The sequence below is a fragment of the Vidua chalybeata genome, chromosome 9 (assembly GCF_026979565.1).
Source record: "Vidua chalybeata isolate OUT-0048 chromosome 9, bVidCha1 merged haplotype, whole genome shotgun sequence".
NCBI lineage: Eukaryota > Metazoa > Chordata > Aves > Passeriformes > Viduidae > Vidua > Vidua chalybeata.
The window spans coordinates 21718025-21741262 of record NC_071538.1 but is presented as its reverse complement, the minus strand read 5'-3'; the positions used below and the strand labels follow the sequence as shown (position 1 = coordinate 21741262).

The following is a 23238-nucleotide window of genomic DNA, read 5'->3' as shown; positions in this document are numbered from 1 at the left end:
CAGGTTTTTGAGATATGGCCTATTTCTTTATTCCAGGAACCATTCATATTCTTTGGTAATGTTATCTGTTACAAAGCACCTGCCTCCAGGCAGCACACTCTCTTCAAGTCAAAGAAGGCAGATCATGCAACTGTCCTGAGGCCAGCTGGCCGGGCTGGCTGAACTGAGCTCTGGTAGTTAGCTGGTGTGTCCTCGGTCCAGTGTACTTCTGTCTTGCAGAATGCCACTGCTAAATTTGGAGCTGCTTTTCAGCACAGACTTCTCAGGGTCTCTGATCCATCAATCTAAACAGACTAGTACAGAAAAATCTAAGTCAGGTTACAGTGAACTGCAGGGATTTTTTCTTTTTGCAGCTGTGCAACGAAGCCTTATCTTTTAAGGTGCTTCTGAGTTGAGAATTCTTGAATGTAAGGAAGTATAGCTTTCAAGTGCATACAATTTCCCTTAGCAGTGGAGATTCAACATGCACCAAAATCCTTTTAATTAATTCATTTATTTGGCAGGACATTTATGAGGTTTTTCTTCTTGAAGTTCTGTGCAATATTCAAATTGAGCCTTCTTTTCTTACAACAAAAAGGGAATAATTGGCATTCTATGACTCGGATAATCCTTGAATTCTCGTAGGTAGGTGCAGTGTTTATCCTTTGCCCAGACTGTCATCTGAATGAAGCAAAGCAAGGTGAACAGTCCCACTGGAATGAAGAAGGAAAAGATACATTTCATTATCACATTAAAAACATGCTCTTGCTGCTGACATCACTTCAGGTTGAAGTACCAAAACATTACTCACCTGGAACACACTGAGTCATGATAGTGAAACTGATCCAGGTCCCCACCTGTTTTGGCCAAGGAAATTTAAAATATTTCTGGTGACAGCATTTGCATTTATCTCTCTATTGATCAAAATAACCTTGTCCTAGTATAGGTAAATAAAAAAATCAAGGTCAGCCAGATCAGTTTCTACTGTTAACGACCTTTAGTCAAAAAGGTGAACAGTGCCTTATTATGACAAACAAAACCTTCATATTTGCTTCCAGAGCTATTACAATGACAAACTTTTAAGCATTCAAACAGTGTCCTTCCTGTTTCTCTGCCTAATTTGTATTCATCAGACCTTCATCACTGTTAGCAATGGTAACTTTCTATAGTCCAAGGCCCAATGCTGTTCTCCTTAACATCTGTTGATCTCCACTGAATTTCAAACCTGACACTGTCCTTCTGTGCAAGAATGAATGTTACACTGAGTTGCACTGACTTTATCTGCTTTTGAACTCAGGAGTTTAGCTCCTGATTAAGGAATATGAAATTATAAACTGATGAAAGTTTCTAAAGCAGTCACCACCTACACAAGTGATTGCATAACTTAAAATGGGGAAGAAGACTTTGGCTCATTTTCTCTACCACAGTATCTTTTATTTGTCTGACCACTATCTTCCTGCATGCAGAGATATTTCTAGGCTCTTACATTATAAATCCACCAGACACCCCCATCCCCTCATTGCAACACATGCTCAGTGACAATCTCCCTGCTCCTGGCTGATTTGCCCTGCTTTACAGTATATGTCTTGTCTAGCAGCCACACAGAAGCACTGGCCCAGGGTCAGGGCTGCCTGTGTAAGGTCAGTCACATCAGTACTGACCCAAGGGAGGGGAGGAAGAGCAGACAAATTCGTGTCTGCTTGTCCACAACCTGATTTCATGGGGTTTAGGGAAGGAGGGGAAATGTACTGAGCTGAACGGTTCCAGAGGTTTCTTCCATGTAAAACATTCTAAAAGAAACAAAAATATATTCAGCGAAACTAAAATCTGAACATCTTGTTTGAAAATACATACCTCATATGTATAGTTAGGGCAAGATACAAAGAAAAACAGCCATGTGAAAGGATTCTTTGTTGGATATGGGATCTTACAGGTTTTGGATCCTATAGATTAGAAAACAAATCACAAAATATTCACACTCCTAAATATATTGTTTCCTGTAAAGACAACCCAGCTCTGCCTACTTCTGTGTCTCATGACTGTCAGAGGGACAAACAGGATGTGGGAAGACAGGATGTCCTCTGGACTCACAAGAGGAATGGGATACCTGTGAGGGAACTTTCCCTTGCTCACCAGAACATAGCTTCTTTCTTTTTGCACTGGCAGTATAACCAATATAACTGCTCCCAACACAACCCAGACCAAAAGAATAAAGATTACAGTAAGATAAGAAGTGCTGTTCAACAGTCTGATGTCAGAGTCCTTGCACTGTCTGATTTCCCTTAGAATCCAATCTTTACAATGCTGAGCAACCTATGCTCCCACATTAGTCAGGGGGGGTATCAACACCCCCCAGGATCAGGTCATTCCTGAAGCAGAGTAACTGAAGGAAGTACTGAATGGCTGCACAAAACTGAAAAATGATGATGCAGTTTTTACCATTTCTCCAGAGGTCACTGAGTGCAACATGAATGGAAAAATTTCCAGCTTCACACAGCTGCAAGAAAAAGTATGACAGAGTTAAAAATGTTCTTCCCTTCTATTTGTTTTTCTTCCTTTTGTTATTTCCTGAGGTTCTTTAAAATATTTAAGAAAAGGAAAATAATCTATTATAAACATAATAAATACCCGTAACTAAGACTACTGACAGAAGGATGAAACATCTCCATTCAAATATGAGTCCATATAATATTCTGTTATATATTTATGATATTTTTCAGAAACTGTGGATTCCATGTCCAAAATATCAAATTTATTACTTACATAATCCCCTTGAAATTTAAATAAACCACAGAGGATAGAAGTGAACTTGGGGGATACTTGCTTTATTTTTTGATCATTCTTATGCCTTTAAAAACATCCCAAAATTATTTGCATAGTCTTGGTTTCTCAAAACCAAGGAAGATATAGTTTGGTCTCTAAGTTTTCTTCTCTACAGTATAATTGATATGAGTCATGAAATTAATTGACCCAACTTCCTTCACTGGATTTAAAGAATGCTTCTCCAATCAATTATGAAGAGAGTGTATTGAAATGACCCATTTATATGATTATGGACAGTCTCCAGTGTCTGCAATGCATAACTATTAGCAAATGACTAGTGGTCAGACCCTCTGAGTTTTATTCCCAGCTCTGTGCTTTTAGTTATGGAGTTTCTTGATAAAATGTGAATAGATTATGACCTCAAAGAATTTTCATCCTGAGAAGCTGCTTTGGGATCCTGCAGTCACTGATGATTAATTTGTCAAAGCAAGTGAGCAGCTGATGTTCTAAACAAGTTGCACATACATAGAAAAGTCTTTTTATAGAAGTACATCTTTATTGGCTACACTGACTTTGCTTTTGCATGTATGAAGTGTTCCTAGGAATTGTGAGAATGAACAGTGACTGAACAATTTTGAATCATAGAGAAAGCTGTAAACACATTTTGAAGCTCAGCAAAATGAAACTTTATGACTGGAAATTATCAGCAACATACTCTATTAGTTGGCCAGTTCTCTGAGATTTATGATCCGTTATGATTCTTAACACTCAATAAACAGTTCACAAAACAAACTAACTGGCTTTTAAACACAGGGTCACAAACTTCTAAAGATTATGAGAGATCATCCCAGCAGATAAATATCCTAGTCTTGGAATGGACACTGAATCAAAATATTCCTTTGTGTATCACATTAAAATCACATTAAAAACTGATGGATTTATCTGTTTTGCATGCAAGTGGTCAGCTTTAGTAGTACATCCCAAATGTCCTAGTCCTAAGTATCTGTTTATCCTACTCACTCCTCCACTTATATGACAGAAGAAATAAGGCAAGATATTTTGGCATTTTATAGAAAAAGCAAGAAACCTACCAGAAACATGATCACAGCAAAATTTATCTGTTTTTTCCCATAAGCTATTAAAAAAAGAGTTTGCATGTCATTAATACTAGTGCACAAAGTACATACATAAATACTTAAATCATTGAGGGTTGTTTTGCTACTTACAAGGAGGAGTGTAAAGAGGATGATTGATGTAATATGCAAGCCAAGCTGCAAATCCCCAGTAATATAAGCAGTTCTGAAAAATAAGTATTTTTTCTTTGTTTTAATATAGTCTTTTTAGGCCAACATTCACTGCAAGGACTGTTGATAACAATGGATTGGGACAATCCTTCAGCTTGCTGATAGTACAACAAGAAATGGCAGTACTAAGTGTGGCAGATGGGAGCAGGTAACAGGAAATAATAAAGGAAATAGTACTAATAGAGTTAAGATTTCCTCTAAAATATCTCGGACCTGTTAAGTTTATAAACAGTTTGATCATATGACTGAAAACAAAATTGTCTTGTCTGGCAAGCCATTGGGCAAAGTTGAAGAGCATGCAGACTGTATGTTAAAGAGAAACTTGTTTTGCTTACCCCTCAGACTGTAAGACCAGATTTGGGCACTGTCCTCTCTTCTCTGTTTATTATTTTGCACTGCCCAATCTCCTGTCCTCTTCTTCACCCCATCAGTTTATTTCTTCCCCATGCTTTAATTTTTGCCTGATGCTTTCCTTTACACTTTCACTGTGATTTCTCTAGTTTGTCCCTTTTGATGCTGTCTGTGTGTTTCTGCGATGCAGTTTCCACTCCCTAAACTCTGATAACACAGCTGTCACTAATGGCTGTACTGACACATTCCTGACCAATCTCAGTGCTTGTTCATAGGCTTCATCCATGAAAAAATAACTTACAATGACAATCTTTACTTCTTATTTGGCCTCCTTGGCCATGCCTCCTGTGGATTTTTTTTTTTGACAGTCATTGCTGCTTTGGGGTCTTGGTGACATTTTATTGTCTTCCTCCATATATATATATATATATGGAGGTGGGAAGGAGGCCCTTTCTTGGACCCTTCCCTTGCTCTGTGCTCTAACTTCTAGGTGCCATTCTCTTGCAAACAGACATTAACCCTCAACAATTCATACATTTGCCTCAGTTTAGTCTTCTTTACCTAAGCTAGTGCCTCAGTTTTTGATGTATTAGGGTATGATTATTTATCACCTGGATTTCAGCAAGACCACAGCTGAGCTCTTTATCTTTCTTTCACCACTTCTTCTGTTCTTTTCTTTACCTTATCTTTCTTTGCATCCTATTTTCAATTTTGAGCAAAACTCTGATCCCCTTTCTCGTAAAGGTCATCTATTCTTTCTGGTCCTCTTTCTTTTTCTTGGCCTTCCAAATAGGTTCCTGTACCTTAGGCATTCCTAGGCGTTTCTGCTTTCTCCTTCACCACTTCCTTCCCTGCTCATGCAGGCAAAAATCCCATCCAAGGCTGTCTTGCCTGATTTAATTTTTTTTTTTTTTTTTGCTTTGAATTTTGCAGTCTTTTCTTCCTGTATATACCAGAACTGCATTTCTAGCAATGCTACCCTGGAAAAGTGATTACCTCAGCGTGTCCAACCTGCACTAGCTGACTGCAGTGTCTGATGGTGCATTTTTCTGACAATGCTGGTGGCCCCTCATCTGCTGCAAACAGCTGTATCAAACGTTCAGTTGCATTTCCACTTTCTTCTCAGGGTTAATGGAGCCACTGCAGTGCCCAGAGACCTCAGACAAAATGGATGCCCTTTGAGGTGTGCTGTAATACAAGCACGTAGTATGTCCTTGCTCTGAGATTGTGTAAGAGATAACTGATGAGAAAAAGCAAATTATTAACCAGTAATTACAAATCAAGTGGGATGAATGAGCAAAAAAAAAAAAATAGCTTCCCTGTGATGACTTCATTTTCCCCCAGGAAATGCAGCAGAACCAGTGAGGGGCAGTATAGGTAATGTCCTATCCATAAACTAACAGGCACTTTCAATTTACTGACTGCTATACAAATTTAGGTGGAAACAGTTTCTTGTAATCTTGGAATGGCATCTTCAGAAAAACCTTCTCCTAGCTTCAAGGCTTGGCAGAGGATGGAACATATGGCAATGGATTTCAGTGAAGTAAAATTAAATAAATAAATTATCATGGCTCAGTTCCCAACAATACATGTTCTAATTGAACTGAACAAGTGCTATTCAGCCAAAGAACATGATTTACTGCAAGAGTATTCCTCAGTTATAAGAAAAGAAACTTCAAAATGAGTGGGGTCTACCACTGCTAAGGACCTTTACAGTAATACTTGTAAATGTCCAGCTGCCACTTGAATCCTTATTCCTCATACAAAAACCTCCAGTGAGCTTCAAATAGGACCATACAGACTTCATAAACTCACTTGGAAAAAAGAAAGAGTTTCTGTGAATCCTGAATAATAAAGCTGTGGATCAAGTTCAGATATTGCAGGGATCCCATAAGTAAATTATTCCTAAGTTTCCAAACTTAGGTTAGGACTTTTGTCTTCTCTACTGCAATTGACAATCCATAGTTCTTGATATCCTGCCTATGTTTATTCATGTCCAGCATGTACCCTTCTGTTTGTCTTCTTGTCTTCTGGTTTAAATAGTATTTATTTAGATCTAATGTTCTCTTTCCTCCAGATGTTTCTCTACAAAGTGATGATATCCCTTCTTTTTACTCACAAAAATGTTCATGGGTAAAGAAAGACCATGTAAGACCAATCATGAGACTAATCTCTGAGGAATTCTTCTGGTACTTCCCTATTATTAAAGGTCTGACTGATCCTTTTTTGGCGCAGCCATAATTATCTTTCTTTCAATTAGTTCCTTTATCACCACACAATTTTTGTATCAATCCATATTTTATTCACCCTAAGGAGTTGTTTACTGGGTCCAGATAAATCAGGTGTTCTACTTTTCCAATGCCTAGAAAAATCATGTCTTAGAAAAAATTATACTATGTTAGATGCTCTGCTTATGGTAAAGCTGCTGCATTGTAGGGCATAATTTATTCCTAGTTCCATTTGGGCAAAAGGAATAAAAATCACATCTCTCATCAATTCCCATCTCAGATTTCTGCTTATTGAGACTGAAGTCTCTCCTGGACACACAGCATTTCACTGCACTTAGGAAATAACCTCTCTCTATCTGCTGTGTATGTGATCAAACCCTGAAAGTAAGAAGCTTTGTCTACCACTTTTATGTGATGGAAAAATGGAAAAAAGATGTGATGTTTCTCACACTGGCGCAATTTTGGAGTAACAGCACTAAGGCAAATGAAATTATAAAAGCAAATCAAACTCAAGCATTGCTAAACAGGTAGAATAAGAACTGTGAGCAACTTTAGAGATGAAGGCAAGGGCCACCAACCTGAGAAGATGGAAAAGGGGGAGAGATCAGAATGACTGGTACAAATGTCAATTTTAGCAACAACCATTTGTATGGTCTGAAAGGAACAAGTCGTTGTCAGAGATGACAGTGAGAAAAACAATTACCACACTGATTATTTTTTCAAGGTAAAGTTGCTCATTTATCTGCTGTTTAGCATGCATTAGCTACTGTTGTGTCAAGAACAAAAGATCTACAAGCCCTGTTGTGTCAAGAATGAGATCTGCGAACCTTTTAACAACTCTTGCTGCAGGAAGCACAATAAATTTCTAGGGAGGATTCTTTTGAAGGGCAACTGCTCCACTACAGACCCTCCTTTCCTGAAAGCTATCACCTGAAGGACCAGAGCCACTGACAGCTGTAAGGAGTTAGCCACAAGGTAGAGCTTCAGCTGCTACAAGTATCACTGCCATAGTGCAAATTACAAGGAACTGCCTAAATCCCAAATGTTAAAATTCCTAAATGCTTTTCCAGTTGTTAATCTCTTGTCTTTCTTAGAATAAGTTGTACTTTTGACTACTAGTGTATTCTCTGTTGCAAACAATTGTAAAATAATTACAGCTTATGCATAACTATGCAGTCACTGCACTACTTCTCAGACACCCAGGGAATAGAGTCTGCACCCCAAGAGCTGCCCTGTGCCACAGCAGCACTGGTGACATCAGGGAATGCTCTTGTAGAGAAGAAAATGCAGAACAACTGAGCTGCTTTGCACTGGATCAAAGGTAAATTAAGAGTTCCTTAACTCTTTTTTTTTGGGGGGGGGGCAAAGCAGATATAAAATGACTACTCCAAAAAGATTTTTTTTCTACAAAAGCAGCTTTCCTACCATGGTGCCTGCCTGTACTACCTTTAAAGTTAACTTGTTACTAAGACATTCATACCTAAGGATCTAGCTGAGTGAAAAGGAAGGGTTTGCTGAAGGTTTAAAATTCTAAAAAGTAATGAGACTTCTAGAATATTAGTAACAGTATGATGGCATGTGGGTTATACAATAGTGACATAAAAAAATCTTCTGAAAGAACTTGGGGCAGCTTTATGGGTGAGATTTGCTGTGCATTGCTACAAAAGCCACACAAAAACGTTTGTGGTGCAGAGGCAGAGTGTAGGCTGGATTTGTAAGGGCAGCTGTGGATAGATTCTGGCACAATTTACCTTCACAATATTCCTCAGTGGCATAGTCCCACGGGAGAATCGATGAACAAACATGGTTTCAATCAACCTTTTGATGTAGTGGAAAGAATGGCAGATACATGCCAAGCTAGAAACAGCAAGACAAAAGCATTTAAGAGTGCTTAAAAACCCATGTGTGTCAAGACATTTGGAATAGGACTACAAGAAATACTGCTCAAGCCTGCAGACAGACTTACTTAACTACTGGGTGCGGACTTGATGTAAACCTCTCATCCAGTCCATAGACAAAAGTCATGCGGAAATAAAACACAAAATAGATGAACAATGGACCTGTATATTCTATCAAAAATACCTGCAAAAAGAGAGAAAACAATTAGACAGCTGATTAGATGATGGTTTTGCTTTGGTCTCTTTGTGATAACTAATGCAGTGGGATAAACACCTCCACACATCCAGGATGGCATTAAGAGAGGCAGGGAGGGAGTAGAAGGTTTGGGCTTGGGCTGTGAAACTGGTAGCCATGCACATAAATATTTTGCAATTATTTGCTTCAGATGCATTCAAACAGCCATTGCCAGTGAAGCAGACACAGTATGGGTATGAAAAGATAATAATGGCAGCCCAGAGATCATGACAAATATGCATGCATGTTACATTTATGCAGCTCTCACCCTTCTCTTGCACTCAAAAGCTGTTGCTTTATTTTGGTTTAAAATGAAATTTGGTGAAGAATTTGTCTTGAGAAATAGGAGTTCTGCTTCTACTGATTGAATTTTGTTTAAACTGGAAACACAGCTTGTAAGTATTCACAGTGACCCCATCTGTGTGAACAGTTAGCACAGCAGTTGTCCTGGGAAACAGTAATTTCATTCTATGTTCAAACAAGCTTTAATTGGAATACTAGAAGGAAAATAAAAGGAAAGAAGAAAAAAAAAAAAAAAAAAAAAAAAGAGGAAACCAGAGAAGCTATTCTCTAACTTGATTTCATTTCAGCTAAGTGTGTATTTCTTAGGAATATCACTTTAAATTGAACTTTGGACCAAATACGAACAGCTGAATTTTCCACCCATCTATAAGCGAGGAAGGTAGGCCCATACCTCACTTACAGAGAAAGAAGGGAAATTGACTGTACTTCTCTCACAAACAAGCAAACAAAAACCCAGCAACTAAAGAATGCAAACAAAAAAAGAAACCCAAACAATCCCAGTTCTCTAGTGTGTTTAGAGTTGTTTTGATACTCAGAAAAGTTGGGTTATTGACTTCTGTTACAATCAGCATTTTCTCTGGTGAAGATCAGGTTTGGTTGCAGATGAGAAGCTCATCTTTTTTATTTGATAATATAAAATCAAGTCAAAATGAAGTATTTGTTGGTTTGTATTTGAATGAAGTAGCTTGAAGGGCAAGGAGAGTTAAAGATTATGAAATAGCAGAAGCCTGGTGTCACTCTGCCCTGTGGATTTTGGTGGATATTAATGCACATGTGTCACTGCCATTAGAAGTTTTTGTCTGTCTTCCTGTTTTTTTTGGATTGAGTAATAGCTGCTTGATTTATCAGCATTGCATCCAAAGTAAAGATTTGAAGACTTAGTCTTGCAAAACATATTTGACTTTTTTAATTTTACCTCCTATTAACATTGTCTTTGCTATTTGTAATCAACACAAGGTTTTATTAATGTCTCATAGTTAATAAGTGGTAAATATGCCTTTAAATTACAAGGTACTTTTCCCTTGACATTGGCTGTTTATTGGAACTAGTGTAATACTGTGCAGCAAGGACCTTCTAGAGTGCTGGAAGGGTCATTGGTCACCTCACTGCATAAACAGCAGTGCTGTGTTGCCTGCCAAGTGAGTTGTGATATAATTTGCATTTGAGCTAAGACAGTAAATATGCAGGGTCTTTGTGGATGGCTGCTAATATTGCAGAAATTATTAGCTGTCATTAGCCTGTCACTGGTATCCTGAGACACAGTCACAGGCAGACAGCAAGTAATCATAATTTTATGCATTTTCTTGCTGAAGTCACTTCAAGTACTGACATGTGAAGCTGCTCCCATGCCTCTTTGCAGGACAAACTCATTGGAGTATAATCCTAATTTTGTCAGGAGTTACACAGGTCCTGTGGAGCAGATTGCCAAAGGCATTTACATACCTAGTTCCTAATGATTTTGCAGTAGACATCCATTTGACAACCTGCATTTTAGTTCTGTAGAGCCAACCTACCTTACAGCAGGTTTTCCACTGCTGCTCTCCCAGGGAACTAAATAGGCATTCAATCTGTTACTGCTTTCCCTGATTAAATGAACTGAAGCAATGAGGATTCATTGCCTGCATCCACTATCAGAGCAGACATCATGCAGAAATATTGGAGAGAAACAAAAAGTGATGTAAGGATTAACTGTAGAAAACTAGCCATTAAAATGGCTCAGACTTGAAGCAGAGCTCACCGTAGTCCATCCTATCTGTGGCCCTAAATCTTTAAAGTATAAGGTAGCAGTTGTGCCAACAGGGAGGTGCTGCAGGATTTCTTCATCCCTCAAGGACTTTCCTTCTGAGAAGGAAAGAAGTAATTACATCTTAGTGACATTCAAGTCCACTTTGGAAGCATACTAGCTTTATATGGTGCTTTATCTATGAGACTCCTTGATGTGATGTGGCTTTATTGGAATCTCATTAAACAGACCAAGAATATTTATACTTAGTTTTTATTTATCCATGTAATCACATATAAGCCTGGATCCTCTATTCACACCAAAACAGTTAAGAGAATCTCAATCCTATGTGCCTGCCTAGTCTAGTAGACTTTCTTCATCACTGCCAACAGCAGAATTTGTTGATGGGGCAATGCCCTTTATCACAGTTCACTGACCTCCCAGTCAGCTGCACCTCTCTCTCTCTTCTGCTTTTCTCATTGCTCATCATCAGACAGACAGAAGATAGGATAAGCTGTGTTTGGAAAACTCTCCTATAGAAATTTTCATTGCCTTTCTTTTCCCAAACAACCAGCTAGAAGGTGATTCCACTGTACTTGAGCTTTTAATGCCTAGACTTGGAGGAATCTCCAGAAGGCCAGCATTTTCTCATGGCAAGTCTCACTATATAAATTCATAGAGGAATCTGACAAGGGAGACCTTCAAAGAAGGAAACAAATAATCATACATCTATTTTCCATGGATAGATTTTACACAATAAGCAAATCTTCACCAGCATACTTTTAAGGGATTGTTTAAATAAACTTATCCTTAATGAAAGCAAAGGAAGACAGTGTTATATTTTAGCTACAATGAATTAACACAGTTTGGCAATTAGACTTCATTTTGTGGACTCAGGCCACGTAAGAGGCTTCTAGTAGCAATACCTACAAATGTATTAATGAAGTCAGACAGCTGTCATCAGCTTTGTCAGCAATTGCTACGTCCACAGCAATGTGTTCTGCATTAGCTTCCCTCAAAAGAACTGTAATTCCTGCCTGAGAACAGGATTATGTGAATTGATAGCTCAAACTCCCAGCCCTTTTTTGTACTCCCAGCTGAGTATCATCATGGAGATCATTTGACTGCAGCTAAGGGCAGTGAATATCTAGATCCTGTGCTGCCTCTCTGAAAAGCAACAGTGCTCAGTAGTTACAAAGTGCATTGGAACAAGGTGCAAGCTCCAGAGTTAATTACCAGGCACCAGGGTGTAACTGTGTTTCCTTCCAAAGAATTGTATTAGTTCTGCATTCTCCTCAGTCTTCACAGTGCTACCTAACATAGCTGGAAACAGATTCTCAAGTGCCAATACCCTTAAGTGCACCTTTCATGCCAGGGCCCTGCTCAGTTTAGTTACTCCAGACCTCACAAGTACTTACTTGGATCAAGTTTTATTGACTGCCTTGCTGGGTACCACCGAGGATCTGTAAGACCATACAGAGCTGTGTGATATACAACGTTCAGTTTACATCACCCACTGCTGTAATGAACCCAATACAACAAGATGAGCTTTGTTCAAAGGTTTTTATAAATATTTATTCAACACTAATATAGGTGATAATTATGCAGCAGAAAAAAAATACAAAGCTGTATAAGGAAAGGATAAAATAATTTTACTGAAATCTCACTGTGATCACATTCATGTGCAGGTTATCAGCATTATGTGTATATTCTGTTTCAAATTATGTAGTTTTTTCCTATTTATGTACTGGATATTCTGATGGGATGTGAGCTGCTGCAGAAGTTATACTCACATAACTTATGGAACATCAATCTGATCTCTCTAATTGTAGCATTTGGTTCCACCTAGGCAACAAAAATATTGTAAATATAAGTTGTATGTTTTGAAAGACAACTACTAGGTGTAAAACTATTAAGCCAAATAGAAATGTGACTTAGACAATGTAACTATTTCTTACAGATGTCTAGCCTTGGCATGAAGGATTCAAAGAACTGACAGGAAAAAGGCAGGACAATTTTTGACACCTGTTTCAGAGGCAGCTTCTCTAGCAGTGATCAAGAGTTACTACTACAGCAGTGACAATTTGATGGCTTCTGAGTACCACACAACTGGCACCCTCTTAGTGAAGCAACTGAAGTTGTCCTTTTTGCCCAAAAGCTCCTTCTGGAAAAGGCTTGAAATACACTGTAGTCAGTATGAAGTTTGCATAATCATTGCAAGTGGCCAAGGAAAGGCTACGAGGAGATGAAATACCCTTCATAAACACTAAATCTACTTAAGAAGAGTTAATAATTTCTAAAAAAGTCACCTAGTCTTTTAAGCAGATTTTTGTTTTACCTTATCTAGGAAGCATAGCTGTTTCTTTGTCTCCCAATCAAGGATTTCCACCTGAGAGGACACAAAATTATAATTAATCATTATTGGCTAAATAACGTGTAAACTCTTAGCTGATTCCCAAATTCATAATTAATGTGACTCTCAGAGTGGGACACCATTTTTCTCTGATCTGTGAATTGAGTTTAAAAGCTTCTTAATGTTCTCAAGAGACAGCTTCAATCACCAGTTTCCAAAAGCACCCAACTTGGAAAAAAAAAGCCAAATGAATAGTCTTCTTGGATATATTCAGTAGCAGAAGTAGCTAAGTTTTTGATCAAAAAAGTGACCTTGGCTATTTTCTTATGCTAGAGCAAGTGGAACAAGTAAGGGGTAGAGAAGTTTCACAGGAGGAACAATACTTTTCTAATTCATAACATTATAAAGAGTTTAAGAAAAAAAATTAAATATATATATATGCATAAAAGCAAATATTCTGAGTACATAAAACTTGAAGATTATTGTGTATTGTTTCCAGAATATTTTAATTGCAAAGAGAGTGGAAAATATTGGTGGACATAATGGTGGACTTAATGAACAAATGTAGCCAAATATCTGGGCTTCACAAACTCTTAAACATTTTTTATAGGAATAGTTAGTGTTACTCTTGCCTCTTCAATCACTTGTTTTATTAACTACATATTAGCATTTTATATTCCAAGCAGAGGTTTAGCTACAGCTGTGAAAAGGAAAGAGCAGTTTATTTCCACAATCAAATAGCAGTTTGGCAAAATGTTATGATTTTGATCAAGAGCCAAGAAGAAAATCCCCAGACATTTCAAAGCCCAGTTGCAGCAGCTCCCTAAACCTCATTGCAGTTGTTGGGGTTTTTATATAAACATCTAGCATTAATTATGTTTGGTATTAACTGACCAAGAGAATAGATTAACATTAGACTTTAAATATGATTCCTCACTAAAAATAGGAGTCACAGTCCAGTATCTTTCTCAGAGGGTTGCTTTGAAGAGCTCATTTGGTTGGAGTATCTTATTTCCTAGTTTCACTTGTCCCAAAGGGTTCTTTTTCTTTTGGCACAGCAATGGAGCACTTCAGCTCCAGTCACACCTAACAAATCTGATCTCCACAAGGAACACTAATTCCATGGTATTTTCTGCCTGTGCATTGTAAGCTCTAACTGGGACATTGAGGGACATAAGTGCTGTTCCTCCTTTGTGATATGTAACAAGTATGTGATGGATTGTTAGGATATGTTTTCCCTTGTTCTTTTTGTATTTAAAATAATACACATTTCCAGTTTTAATGTCTGTTTGTGTGAAATCTCCATGGAAAAGCAAATGAAGCGGATTCCTTTCCCAGAAGACTATTCTTGAAATACATCATTCTGACACTTGCAGTGCACAGAACAAGTACAGGGCAGAGAGGGGGCTGTACACCACTTTTTGTCCCTTCTGATGTCAAGTTGCTACAAGAACTACTGAAACCTTTGGTGTATCTCAAAGCTCTTTTGTCAACAAATACCATTGGGCTGCCCTGCAGACTGCAGCAGTGTCTACACTTTTAGTAGTGTCCTTCCCATCCCATCCCCAACCCAAATATATATATTTTTTATCAGAATCCCCCAGGGGCAGTTCTAATCTATGGCCTCCAGTGGTTGTATTAGAGAGATATTCTCTAGGTCAATTACAGTGGTTTAAAGATCTTTCTGCCACCTAAGGTATTTTAGTTGGGTTATTCTTGCTATGCACAAGACCAGACTGAAAATTACAGAGTTTTTCTTTTGCTCTGTAGTTTTCATGGGAGTGGCTGTAGAGAAATCTCTGTGAACCTTTAGAATCAGTGTGGAAAACAAACAAATAAAGCTTGATTTCACTCTTATTTGGTTCCATTCCAGCGCAATGCTTTCAAATGCCCAACTGTCATACTTGCTTCTACTGGTCCATGCAAATACCTAAAGGAAGCCTATAGAGATGATGGATCCAGACTCTTCTTGGAGGTGCACAGAGATAATGGGGCAGGGAATGTGTCTGGATGCAATAGGAGAAAATCCAGACACAAGAAATTTTTTTCACCATGAAATAGGCCAAATATTAGAAGTTGCTTAGAGAGGATATGGAATCTCCATTCTTGGAGACATTTAAAGCTAGACTGGACAGGACCCAATGTCATTTGATCTGCATATATCTGCTTTGAGCAGGAGTTTGACTGCATGATTTCCACAAGGCTCCTGCAACCTAAATTGCTCAATTTTTTTTTTCTTCCCACTTCAAACATTTAATTTACTTTCAAGATCTAAGCAAATATCAAACATTCTTTCCCTTTTCAGAAAGATGGATGCTGGAACAGCTTTAGATTCCACTCCAGTCCACAGCAAATTGTGCAGCAACAGAGTGAAAGCAAGGTAACCATTTCCTCTAACTATCACATCTCTTTCTTAGATTTATCAGAACATCCCCCAGTGTAGGTGTTCCCTGCACAAGGAACAGAAAAGCCTGATCCAAAGCAAGAAATGGTAGTTCCTGAACATCTTGGCCAATCCCATGAAGCAGCCTAGCACTGAACACAGTGTTTCCAGCCTTGAGGCACAGCACCAAGGCAGTTAATGCATTGGTTGGCAACAGTTTTTAGCCACCCGGCAATCTGTTCTTGGAACACTTACTGATGGGTATCATCTCTTTTAAACATAAATTGTTTGGCTCAGAGAACTTTAATTTCATTGTGTTTTCAAAGCATTTAGCACAATAGGACACCAACTGTTGGCCTGCATTAGTGCAGTAAGACTTACAGTCCATTTATTTGGTGAATTTTTAAAGACATTTTAAACTACAGCTTCTCTGAGACTACTTAGAGTAGAACTTAATCAATAGGCAGATTTGTGCAAGACGTTAAAAACTCTTTTCTAAGTGACTACAAATATATATCTTTGATGTTTAGAAGACAAATTTCTTCAATTGCATAAGGATTAAAGATTGATAGCATTATTTGTAAAAGAAAAAGTCTTGATTTTTAATGTTTAGAACACAAACAGGTTGGGGGCAAAGAATAATCAATATACAATATAAGCAGAGAAAAGCACATTCAGCTGTTAAATTTTTATCCAGAAAATAAAAAGGTAAAATAAAAGTATTTATAAGGGAAAAACAGCTGAGCAAAGTGTTTAAAAAAAGTTTTTAAGATGCAGTATCTCTGTAATAGGATTACAAAAATATAGTCACTTGAATTCCTGCAGTTTAAAGCCATAGCTAAAGTGCTAAAGGATCAACAGATCTGCAAAAATAATGTGATAACTATTATGGAAATATTGACACATTTATGTCTGTGCATCTTAGAAGTTTAATTTGAAACCATTTATAATCAGTAGATTGAGTAAACTTGAGTGAGACTTTATAAGCACTGACATAAGCATATATTGTATTGATTTTTTAAAGAAAATACTTAGTTTATATTAAAAAAAAAGTTTATTTCACAGTATAGGAACCAACCAGTCTGAGAAAGAGTAATGCAGAATGAATTTTCCCTGAACTGTTACAATGCTTACATAAATCAGTTTATTTAACTCTAAAAAATGAATACAGTGGTTGCCACAGTCCAAACTGTGGCAAACTGAATGTTTCTAAGCATTTTTTCCTACAGAATTATTCATTTTCTCTATCTCCTTTGACTTTTCTTTTGTTGTTTCTGAAGGGAGCAAGCGTGCCTTAGTGTGATCTCATCCTAGGGCATATCAAGAATAGTTTTCCTCAAGTCAAGAGTTAAGCCAAAGGGAGATTGCTTTAAGTGTACTTAGACTGAAAATTCTGTTTGTGCTACTGCTTTACAATTGACTCTCAGTCTGAAGCTTCTCTTGCACCCAAATGTACAAACTGTTGCAGAGGATGAGTCTAAGGATCCATCTAGAATTGGTTTCTGAAACAGCCAGCAGCAGGTGACTCAGAAAAAGTAATAAAACAGGGCAAGACTGTAGTGACTGAGGGAAAGGGAAGAGACAGACACAGTGATTTTGATTCTCCTGCACCAGAAGTGCTGCCTATGTATTTAATAATTTTTCATGGATTTCTTTCTTCAACTAGTTTATCCATTTGCCTTTTAAACCTGAGGCAGGGAGACTCACAGCTTAGCCACATGCTATGGGAGGAATTCCCAAACCAGAACCAAGGCAAATGTTCACAAAGCAAAATTTCATCATCTTACCTGTGGAGTGCTGAACCTTATTCTCTATTATACTCTATTCTTTAGTAGTCCAGCTAAACAAATCCTTACCTCTGAAGCAATGGCTCATATTTCATGAGACTAGAATCTTATTGCATTATTTCACTGTGTATAAAAACATACAGTGATGCCCATATTCAAAGGGTTTTCTAAAATGAATTTTCACTTTTGTAGAATTTATATGTCTAACATTTACAGGTTCACAAGAGATACTCTAGGTATTTACTCCTCAGCTTCCTAAGTTCTGCTCTTCTGCAAGCCAGTGAGCACCAGGGTTTGACCTGTGCTGACACTCATACTGCATTTTTATTTCTTCCACCTGTCTCTGATTTGCTAGTTAGACATGCTCTCATCTAAATCCCCAAGGATATTGATCCAGTAAGCATCTTTATCCCAAGGTCAGCACAATGCACAGCATTTAGATTCTTTCTGGATTAAACTAAACTGTCAGCAAAGGAGATGATAAAGTTCTTCATGCCTTACATGTAATAGTTAGACACACTGCCAGGAAGTGGGAAAATTGCTTTGGAATGTCTTTTGCCATTCCCCATTTCTCCCACAGGCAGACCAAAAAGTACAGCCAGGAGAGGAATTCAGTGAAAAGAATTGTCTCCCACCAAAGAGAAAGCCTGAATTTCTGTCTCTCTGGGCTCCTTTTATCACTGCTCCCTTCCATTGTAATTCTGTTCAGTATTTCTCTATAGCAGATGCCTTTTGGGATACCACACAGTAAAGAGATAAGAGTTGAAGTAAACTTGGATACCCTGACCAAATTGTCCTATCTGACCTCAGAGCTGGGTGCCTAACCCAAACATATTGCAAAACCCAAGCTGAATTGTAGACCTGGGCCTAAGTATGATAACAGGAAAAGCTACAAATGCTCACCCTTCAGAAAGACATGGATTCATTTATATAATTGGTAGAGATAAAATGAGTCAGCATAAGAACAGTCAGGAAGGAAAAGGAAGGTCTATTCAGGTGGGAGGCTGATTTATTTTTCAAGAAAGGAAAAGTCGTTAAGGCCTTCACAGTGAATTCTGGCTCTTGAAAATCTATGAAAACTTTTCAGCTTTTACTACTCTGAGATCTTTGAAAAGGAACCTCCACCAGTTAATAAACTCGGTGCATATTTACTTAGGCTGGCTAACACAGAGCTGCATGTTGCCAATTTCCCAGGCATACTGAAAAGTCACATCATTCACTGAGTATCACTGTCACTATGAAGCACATTGGAGTGCCTCCATCTGAGAACCTGAGCCAGCTTTGACTCAACGCTAAGTAGACATCCGCGTTTTCCAGCACCACTGCATAGCCTTTTCCTTGTGCAAGAGAATATTCACTGCCTTGGGGCTTTGGTTTATGGTTATTTTCTACAATGGCAATATTCAGGTAGAAGAGTTATACAAATTTTTTGTGAAATCACAATCATATCTTTGTATCAGCACTGTGATTTGCATTATCAAACTTCAGTAGTTCTAGCTTCATTACTACTCTTTGTGCATAATATGCTGTAGGAATGTCAAAATGTATATACAGTCTATGCTTTTGACATGGAATTGAAGAAATTGAAGAGGTTTTTTTTCTTTGTTTTTTACCTTGCAGCATCAAGGATGGGTCTGCTGTCTTTTGATAGCACAGGAAGACTGGAAACCCTGGGAATTTCAGAGAGTTTATACAAACAGGTGAACTTACAAAACTGGTGGGTTTTTTAAAAATATACTTCAAAGAAGCCCATGTTTTTTCCTAATATAAGACTTTTAATTTCAAATGTAACCTTCAAATTCTGAGTAGCTCCATGTACTTCCTGCCAATGAACATTTTACTATCATCTTCTCCTATACAAAATTAAGTTTCTCTCTCAAGCTTCACAGAGAAAAAAGACAAATTGCTGTCTTCTAAGTAAAGCAGTACAACTCAATGTTGAAGTTGTTGGTAAGTGTGGGGAAAAGTGGTGACAGAAGAGTAAGGGATAACATTTGCCATGTCATCTCTTTCTATGATAATAATCTTTAGTGTAACTTGTGAAAACAGAGGAGATGTCTTCAAACAGCAGGGAAATCAGTTGTCCCTTTAAATGACTGCTCAAATATCTCGTATGTGGCCTTGTCTTTCTGGCAATTCTTGGAGGATACAGCATCTTGACATGTTCTGCAGTCCTGCTTTTAGCACTTGCTCTCAGTGCTCTTACTTGAGGAGGCTTTAGACAGCATAGTTCTGAGAGGGAGAAGCCTTTGTAACAGGAGCTGTGACATCTCAGCCATGCCAGCCAGACAGCAGTCACCACCCCCCTTACATCCAGAGGGTTTTCATCACAGACAGAAGAGGGAGGGAACTTTAAATGCCAACAAGGGGGGTCAGTACATTATTGCTTTTAGACTGTACTGCACATGTCAGTTCAATCTATCATCAGGGAGTGAAGATTGCAAAACATTTTTGGGTATCACTGCTCACAAAAGGCATTTACCATCCAAACTAATTAAGGAAGCCAAAGTACAACTGTGGCTCTTGTGACACTAATTTTCTATAGTATGAATATATTTGTTCAAGGATCTTTCCTCTAGGAAGTCAGCATACCATACTATTTTCTTTATATTAAATGCTTTTGAAGATCTAAACCTGTCAAGTAGAAGAAATGGTACAATTCATTAGTCTAACTTCAGAGCTCAACTGGAGATATTTACATCTGAGCATGTCACATAGGCATCCCTTGTATGGAAAAGAGGAAAAGAGGCACTGTTAGGATAAACAGTATCATGAGCTCTGAAACAGACCTCAAATAGGTCAGAAGAGTTGTTCTCTATGCAACTTGGAGAATTGAGCACTCCTAAAGAACATTAATCTAGATACAAGTCTCTGTCATACATCTCTCAAATTATCTGTCATAAATCTCCTCAAATTATCAGGTGCAGTATTTTCAAGTATATGCATATTTATTTATAGTTGTCCTTGAGAAGCTTCTAAACTACTAGTGATAAAAAAAATGATGTGAAAGTAGAAACAAACCAACATCTGAAGTAAACATGACAGTTTGGTGATTGTGAAGTGATTTGTGATTCTTATCAGGAAGCACCACAGAAGAAGGGTAAATGGTTTATAAATGTGTAGGGGAAAGTACAAATTTATACAGTTCCTCAAAGAAGGAATGCTTAAGTTTATAACAACAGCAGGGATTCTGCCTGCCCTCCCCAGGAACTACTGAGAGAAGTGGGACACTCGCCTTCTCTCTTTACATAGCTCAGCTTTGAATGAGTGGTTGGGAAATCCAATTCAGGATTTAAAGTCAATGGATTTGTAACAGAAAACAAATCAGGGAGAACAGTGCAGAAAGCAATGGGAACTGCAGTGCTACTTAGGCAGTCTTTGTCCACATCCTACCCCTGAGACAGCTCACACACTGGATGAGCTGGGCAAATCTGTTTCCACCCATTATCTGCTATAAAAAGAAAAGGACTAAGACATACAAGGCTGACAAGTAAATTAATGAATTATGCTGAGTTTGCTTTAGTGTTGCTTAAACATGGGATCTTGACTTAGGACTCAAAAGACCTGGATCTCCTGCTATTGTCCTGCCTAGGAGACTGAGCAGGTCATTCAACTTTTGTGTGTTTCCCTATCTGCAAAATCAGGTAACAATAATGATGTCTGTGTTTTTGAGGTCTTCTAGTAACTAGTGCTCTTGAGGAGTTCAAATAAGTCTGAGGCAGAAGAGCAAACCCAAAGTGACTAAAGGCAATCAGGAGGGTATTACACATGTGCTTGCTCCTGCATTTGCATCTCACAACAGTTTGAGTTCTACCTCACTGGTAGAAATCCATGAGGCAGTAAAAGCTTGGTTGTTTTTCCTAAAACAATCCTCAGAAGTCAGCACTGCTCAGGAAAAAGCACAGTGCAGGTGCCTACCTCACACTCAAAAGAGCTATAGGCAGTTTATTTTGTTGAATTGTGATGTCTGGATCATTTATGTATCTTTGAAAAGTAAAACCTGAACTTCTAGGTCACGGTGAGTTACTAAATGAGTAGATGATTTTCAGATGACTTTGGATTCTATTTGTGTTATAACAACTGCTTTGTAATTTGCACGGGAGGAAGAACATTCCTCTCCATGTGCAATTTTTAGGTAAGTTTTTATTGAGAAACCCAAGTATAAGCCTGCAGAAACACATTCAGGATTGCTGTCATTTAGCTTGTACAGACCTGTTTTTGTAATACAAGCCTCTCTTTAGATTTTTTGTATTAGCCAGCCTAACTAATTCTAGCAAAGAGTCTGTGTGGCTGTTTATATGTGATGTTACCCTTGAAGCTCTCCAGGTGCACATTACTCTGCGCTTTCTGTAAGCACAAGGAGCTGATGTACTAAACTCCGCCCGGCTGTTTTTCATTCCCCACTCAAGATCGAGCGCTCCGTGCTAGCAGAGGCCCCTCGCCCGTATCCGCCGGGCAGTGGGTGCCGCGCCGGGAGCCGTCCTCTGGGCCAGGGCACCAACTCCACCGCCGGCTCCCTGCCGCCGAGCCGAGCCGGCCCTGGGCGCTGCCGCCCGCGGCCACGCCTGCAGCGGGCCGGAAAGCTGCGCGGGACGGCTGCCCGCGAGGTGCACAGCGGCTGGCGAAGGGGTTTTCCGAGAAGTTGGGGACAGAAGGTGCCGAGAACATTCCTCGCTCTCGCTCTCTCCGTAGGGCTGGGACGCACTGCCAGAGCCAGCGCAGGCTGCCCGCGGTGCTGCCCTAGGCAGGACCCGCGAGAAGCCCAGAGCCATTGATCCGGCGCCTCCGCGGACCGCCGAGAGCGCGCCGGGAAGCCCGGGGATTCCCCCCGCCCCGCTCTCCGGGAACACATCCGAGGAACACCGGGGACGCGGGGATCAGGAACGGCGAGGGGAACATGCCCGGGGAAGGATAGGACGGGGCGGGCGGCAGTCTCTTTTACGCCCTCGCCCCAATGAAATCTCCGGGGAGCAGCGTGCTCCTCCGGGTCCCTCTGCCCGGCTCCGGCGGCGGTCACTTCCCTCGGCAGACTCGGGAGCGGCTGGCTCCGGCTCCCCGGTGCTTCAATGCAGATGCACGGGGAAGAGAAAGGAGCCCGCCGGGATCCCGGGCAGCCCCGTCCACCGGCGGCAGGATGCTGCGGGACCTGGCCCGGGCTCGCCTCGCCTTGGCCGCCCCCCGCCCCCGGCGCCGTCCGCACCCACCTCGAAGAAGCCGGCTCTGCCGCCCATTCTGCGGGCACCCGCCGCGCCGCCCCCGCCGCCGCCCGCGGCACCTTCCGCGGGGCCCCGCGCTGCGGCCAATCAGGCGGCGCCCGGACCCCCCGCCCCGCCCGGGCCGGGGCCGCTGCCCGGCCGTGCCGGTGGGCGGCTGCTGGCAGCGCTGCCTGCCGAGCCGGCGGCGGTGCCCCGGGCAGCCGCAGCAGTGCGGGACCGCCGGCACCTCGCGCACGCCAAGTTCTGCAGCTCCCGGTGTTCAAAAACTGCGGGAGAAGAACAATATACACCGGCCGCTGGGAGTGACATTTCATTCAGAACGGTGATTTATTTTTCTTTGAGAATTACTGCAGGAAATATTTTTCTTTTTAAAGGGCTGAAGTATCTTAATGAGATAACCTGAAAAATGCAACTGATCATGAGCTAGAAAACATACTTTTTTTTTTGTTTGTTTTTTTTTTTTTTGTTTTTTTTGTTTTTTTTGTTAGTTTACCTGATGTTTCAGGGGTGATTGACAACAGAACTCTGCTGGGATCGCTTCTCCTCCTGTGATGTCTTCCTGCCACTGCTGGGGATTACACGCGTGGCATAAAGTAGTACAGAGCTGACACTGTTTTTCCTCCACCCAGGCTTCGTTACGTGATATCTTTTCTTTAAGAGCTAAGGTAATTAAATATCAGCAAAATCTACCAGGCTACAAAGGAACATTGCCTTT

The 23238-nt window shown here is 39.8% G+C and overlaps 1 protein-coding gene across 3 annotated transcripts; it reads right to left on the bottom strand.

Annotated features, from left to right (window-relative positions):
- Nucleotides 1–476: 476 nt before the first annotated feature.
- LOC128792245 (very-long-chain enoyl-CoA reductase-like) lies at nt 477–22562 on the bottom strand. 3 transcript variants are annotated; one of them, XM_053950501.1, is made up of 13 exons: nt 22512–22562; nt 13123–13173; nt 12578–12629; nt 12203–12247; nt 10800–10903; nt 8592–8707; nt 8377–8482; nt 3969–4041; nt 3834–3877; nt 2419–2476; nt 1834–1922; nt 791–836; nt 477–692 (listed from the first exon to the last, which is right to left on the bottom strand). In XM_053950501.1, exons 1-13 carry the CDS (start codon nt 22536–22538, stop codon nt 565–567), a joined length of 939 nt encoding a protein of 312 aa, XP_053806476.1. In that variant the 5' UTR covers nt 22539–22562; the 3' UTR covers nt 477–564. The 3 variants fall into 3 exon arrangements, with proteins under 3 accessions (XP_053806476.1, XP_053806475.1, XP_053806477.1); XM_053950502.1 differs by having other exon boundaries at nt 610–692; nt 791–916; XM_053950500.1 differs by lacking the exon at nt 22512–22562 and having other exon boundaries at nt 13123–13203.
- Between the last annotated feature and the right edge of the window lie 676 nt (nt 22563–23238).

What these genes read in the sequence shown, in the direction of transcription:
- LOC128792245 (XM_053950500.1), bottom strand. Translation starts at nt 13,203, where the DNA reads ATGATTAATTATAATTTTGTGTCCTCTCAGGTGGAAATCCTTGATTGG. An exon ending in GTCAATAAAACTTGATCCAA is followed by an intron (nt 10,904 to 12,202) that starts GTAAGTACTTGT and finishes TTTCCTTCTCAG; the next exon opens with AAGGAAAGTCCTTGAGGGAT. An exon ending in TCCTCTTTACACTCCTCCTT is followed by an intron (nt 3,878 to 3,968) that starts GTAAGTAGCAAA and finishes TTTTTTTAATAG; the next exon opens with CTTATGGGAAAAAACAGATA.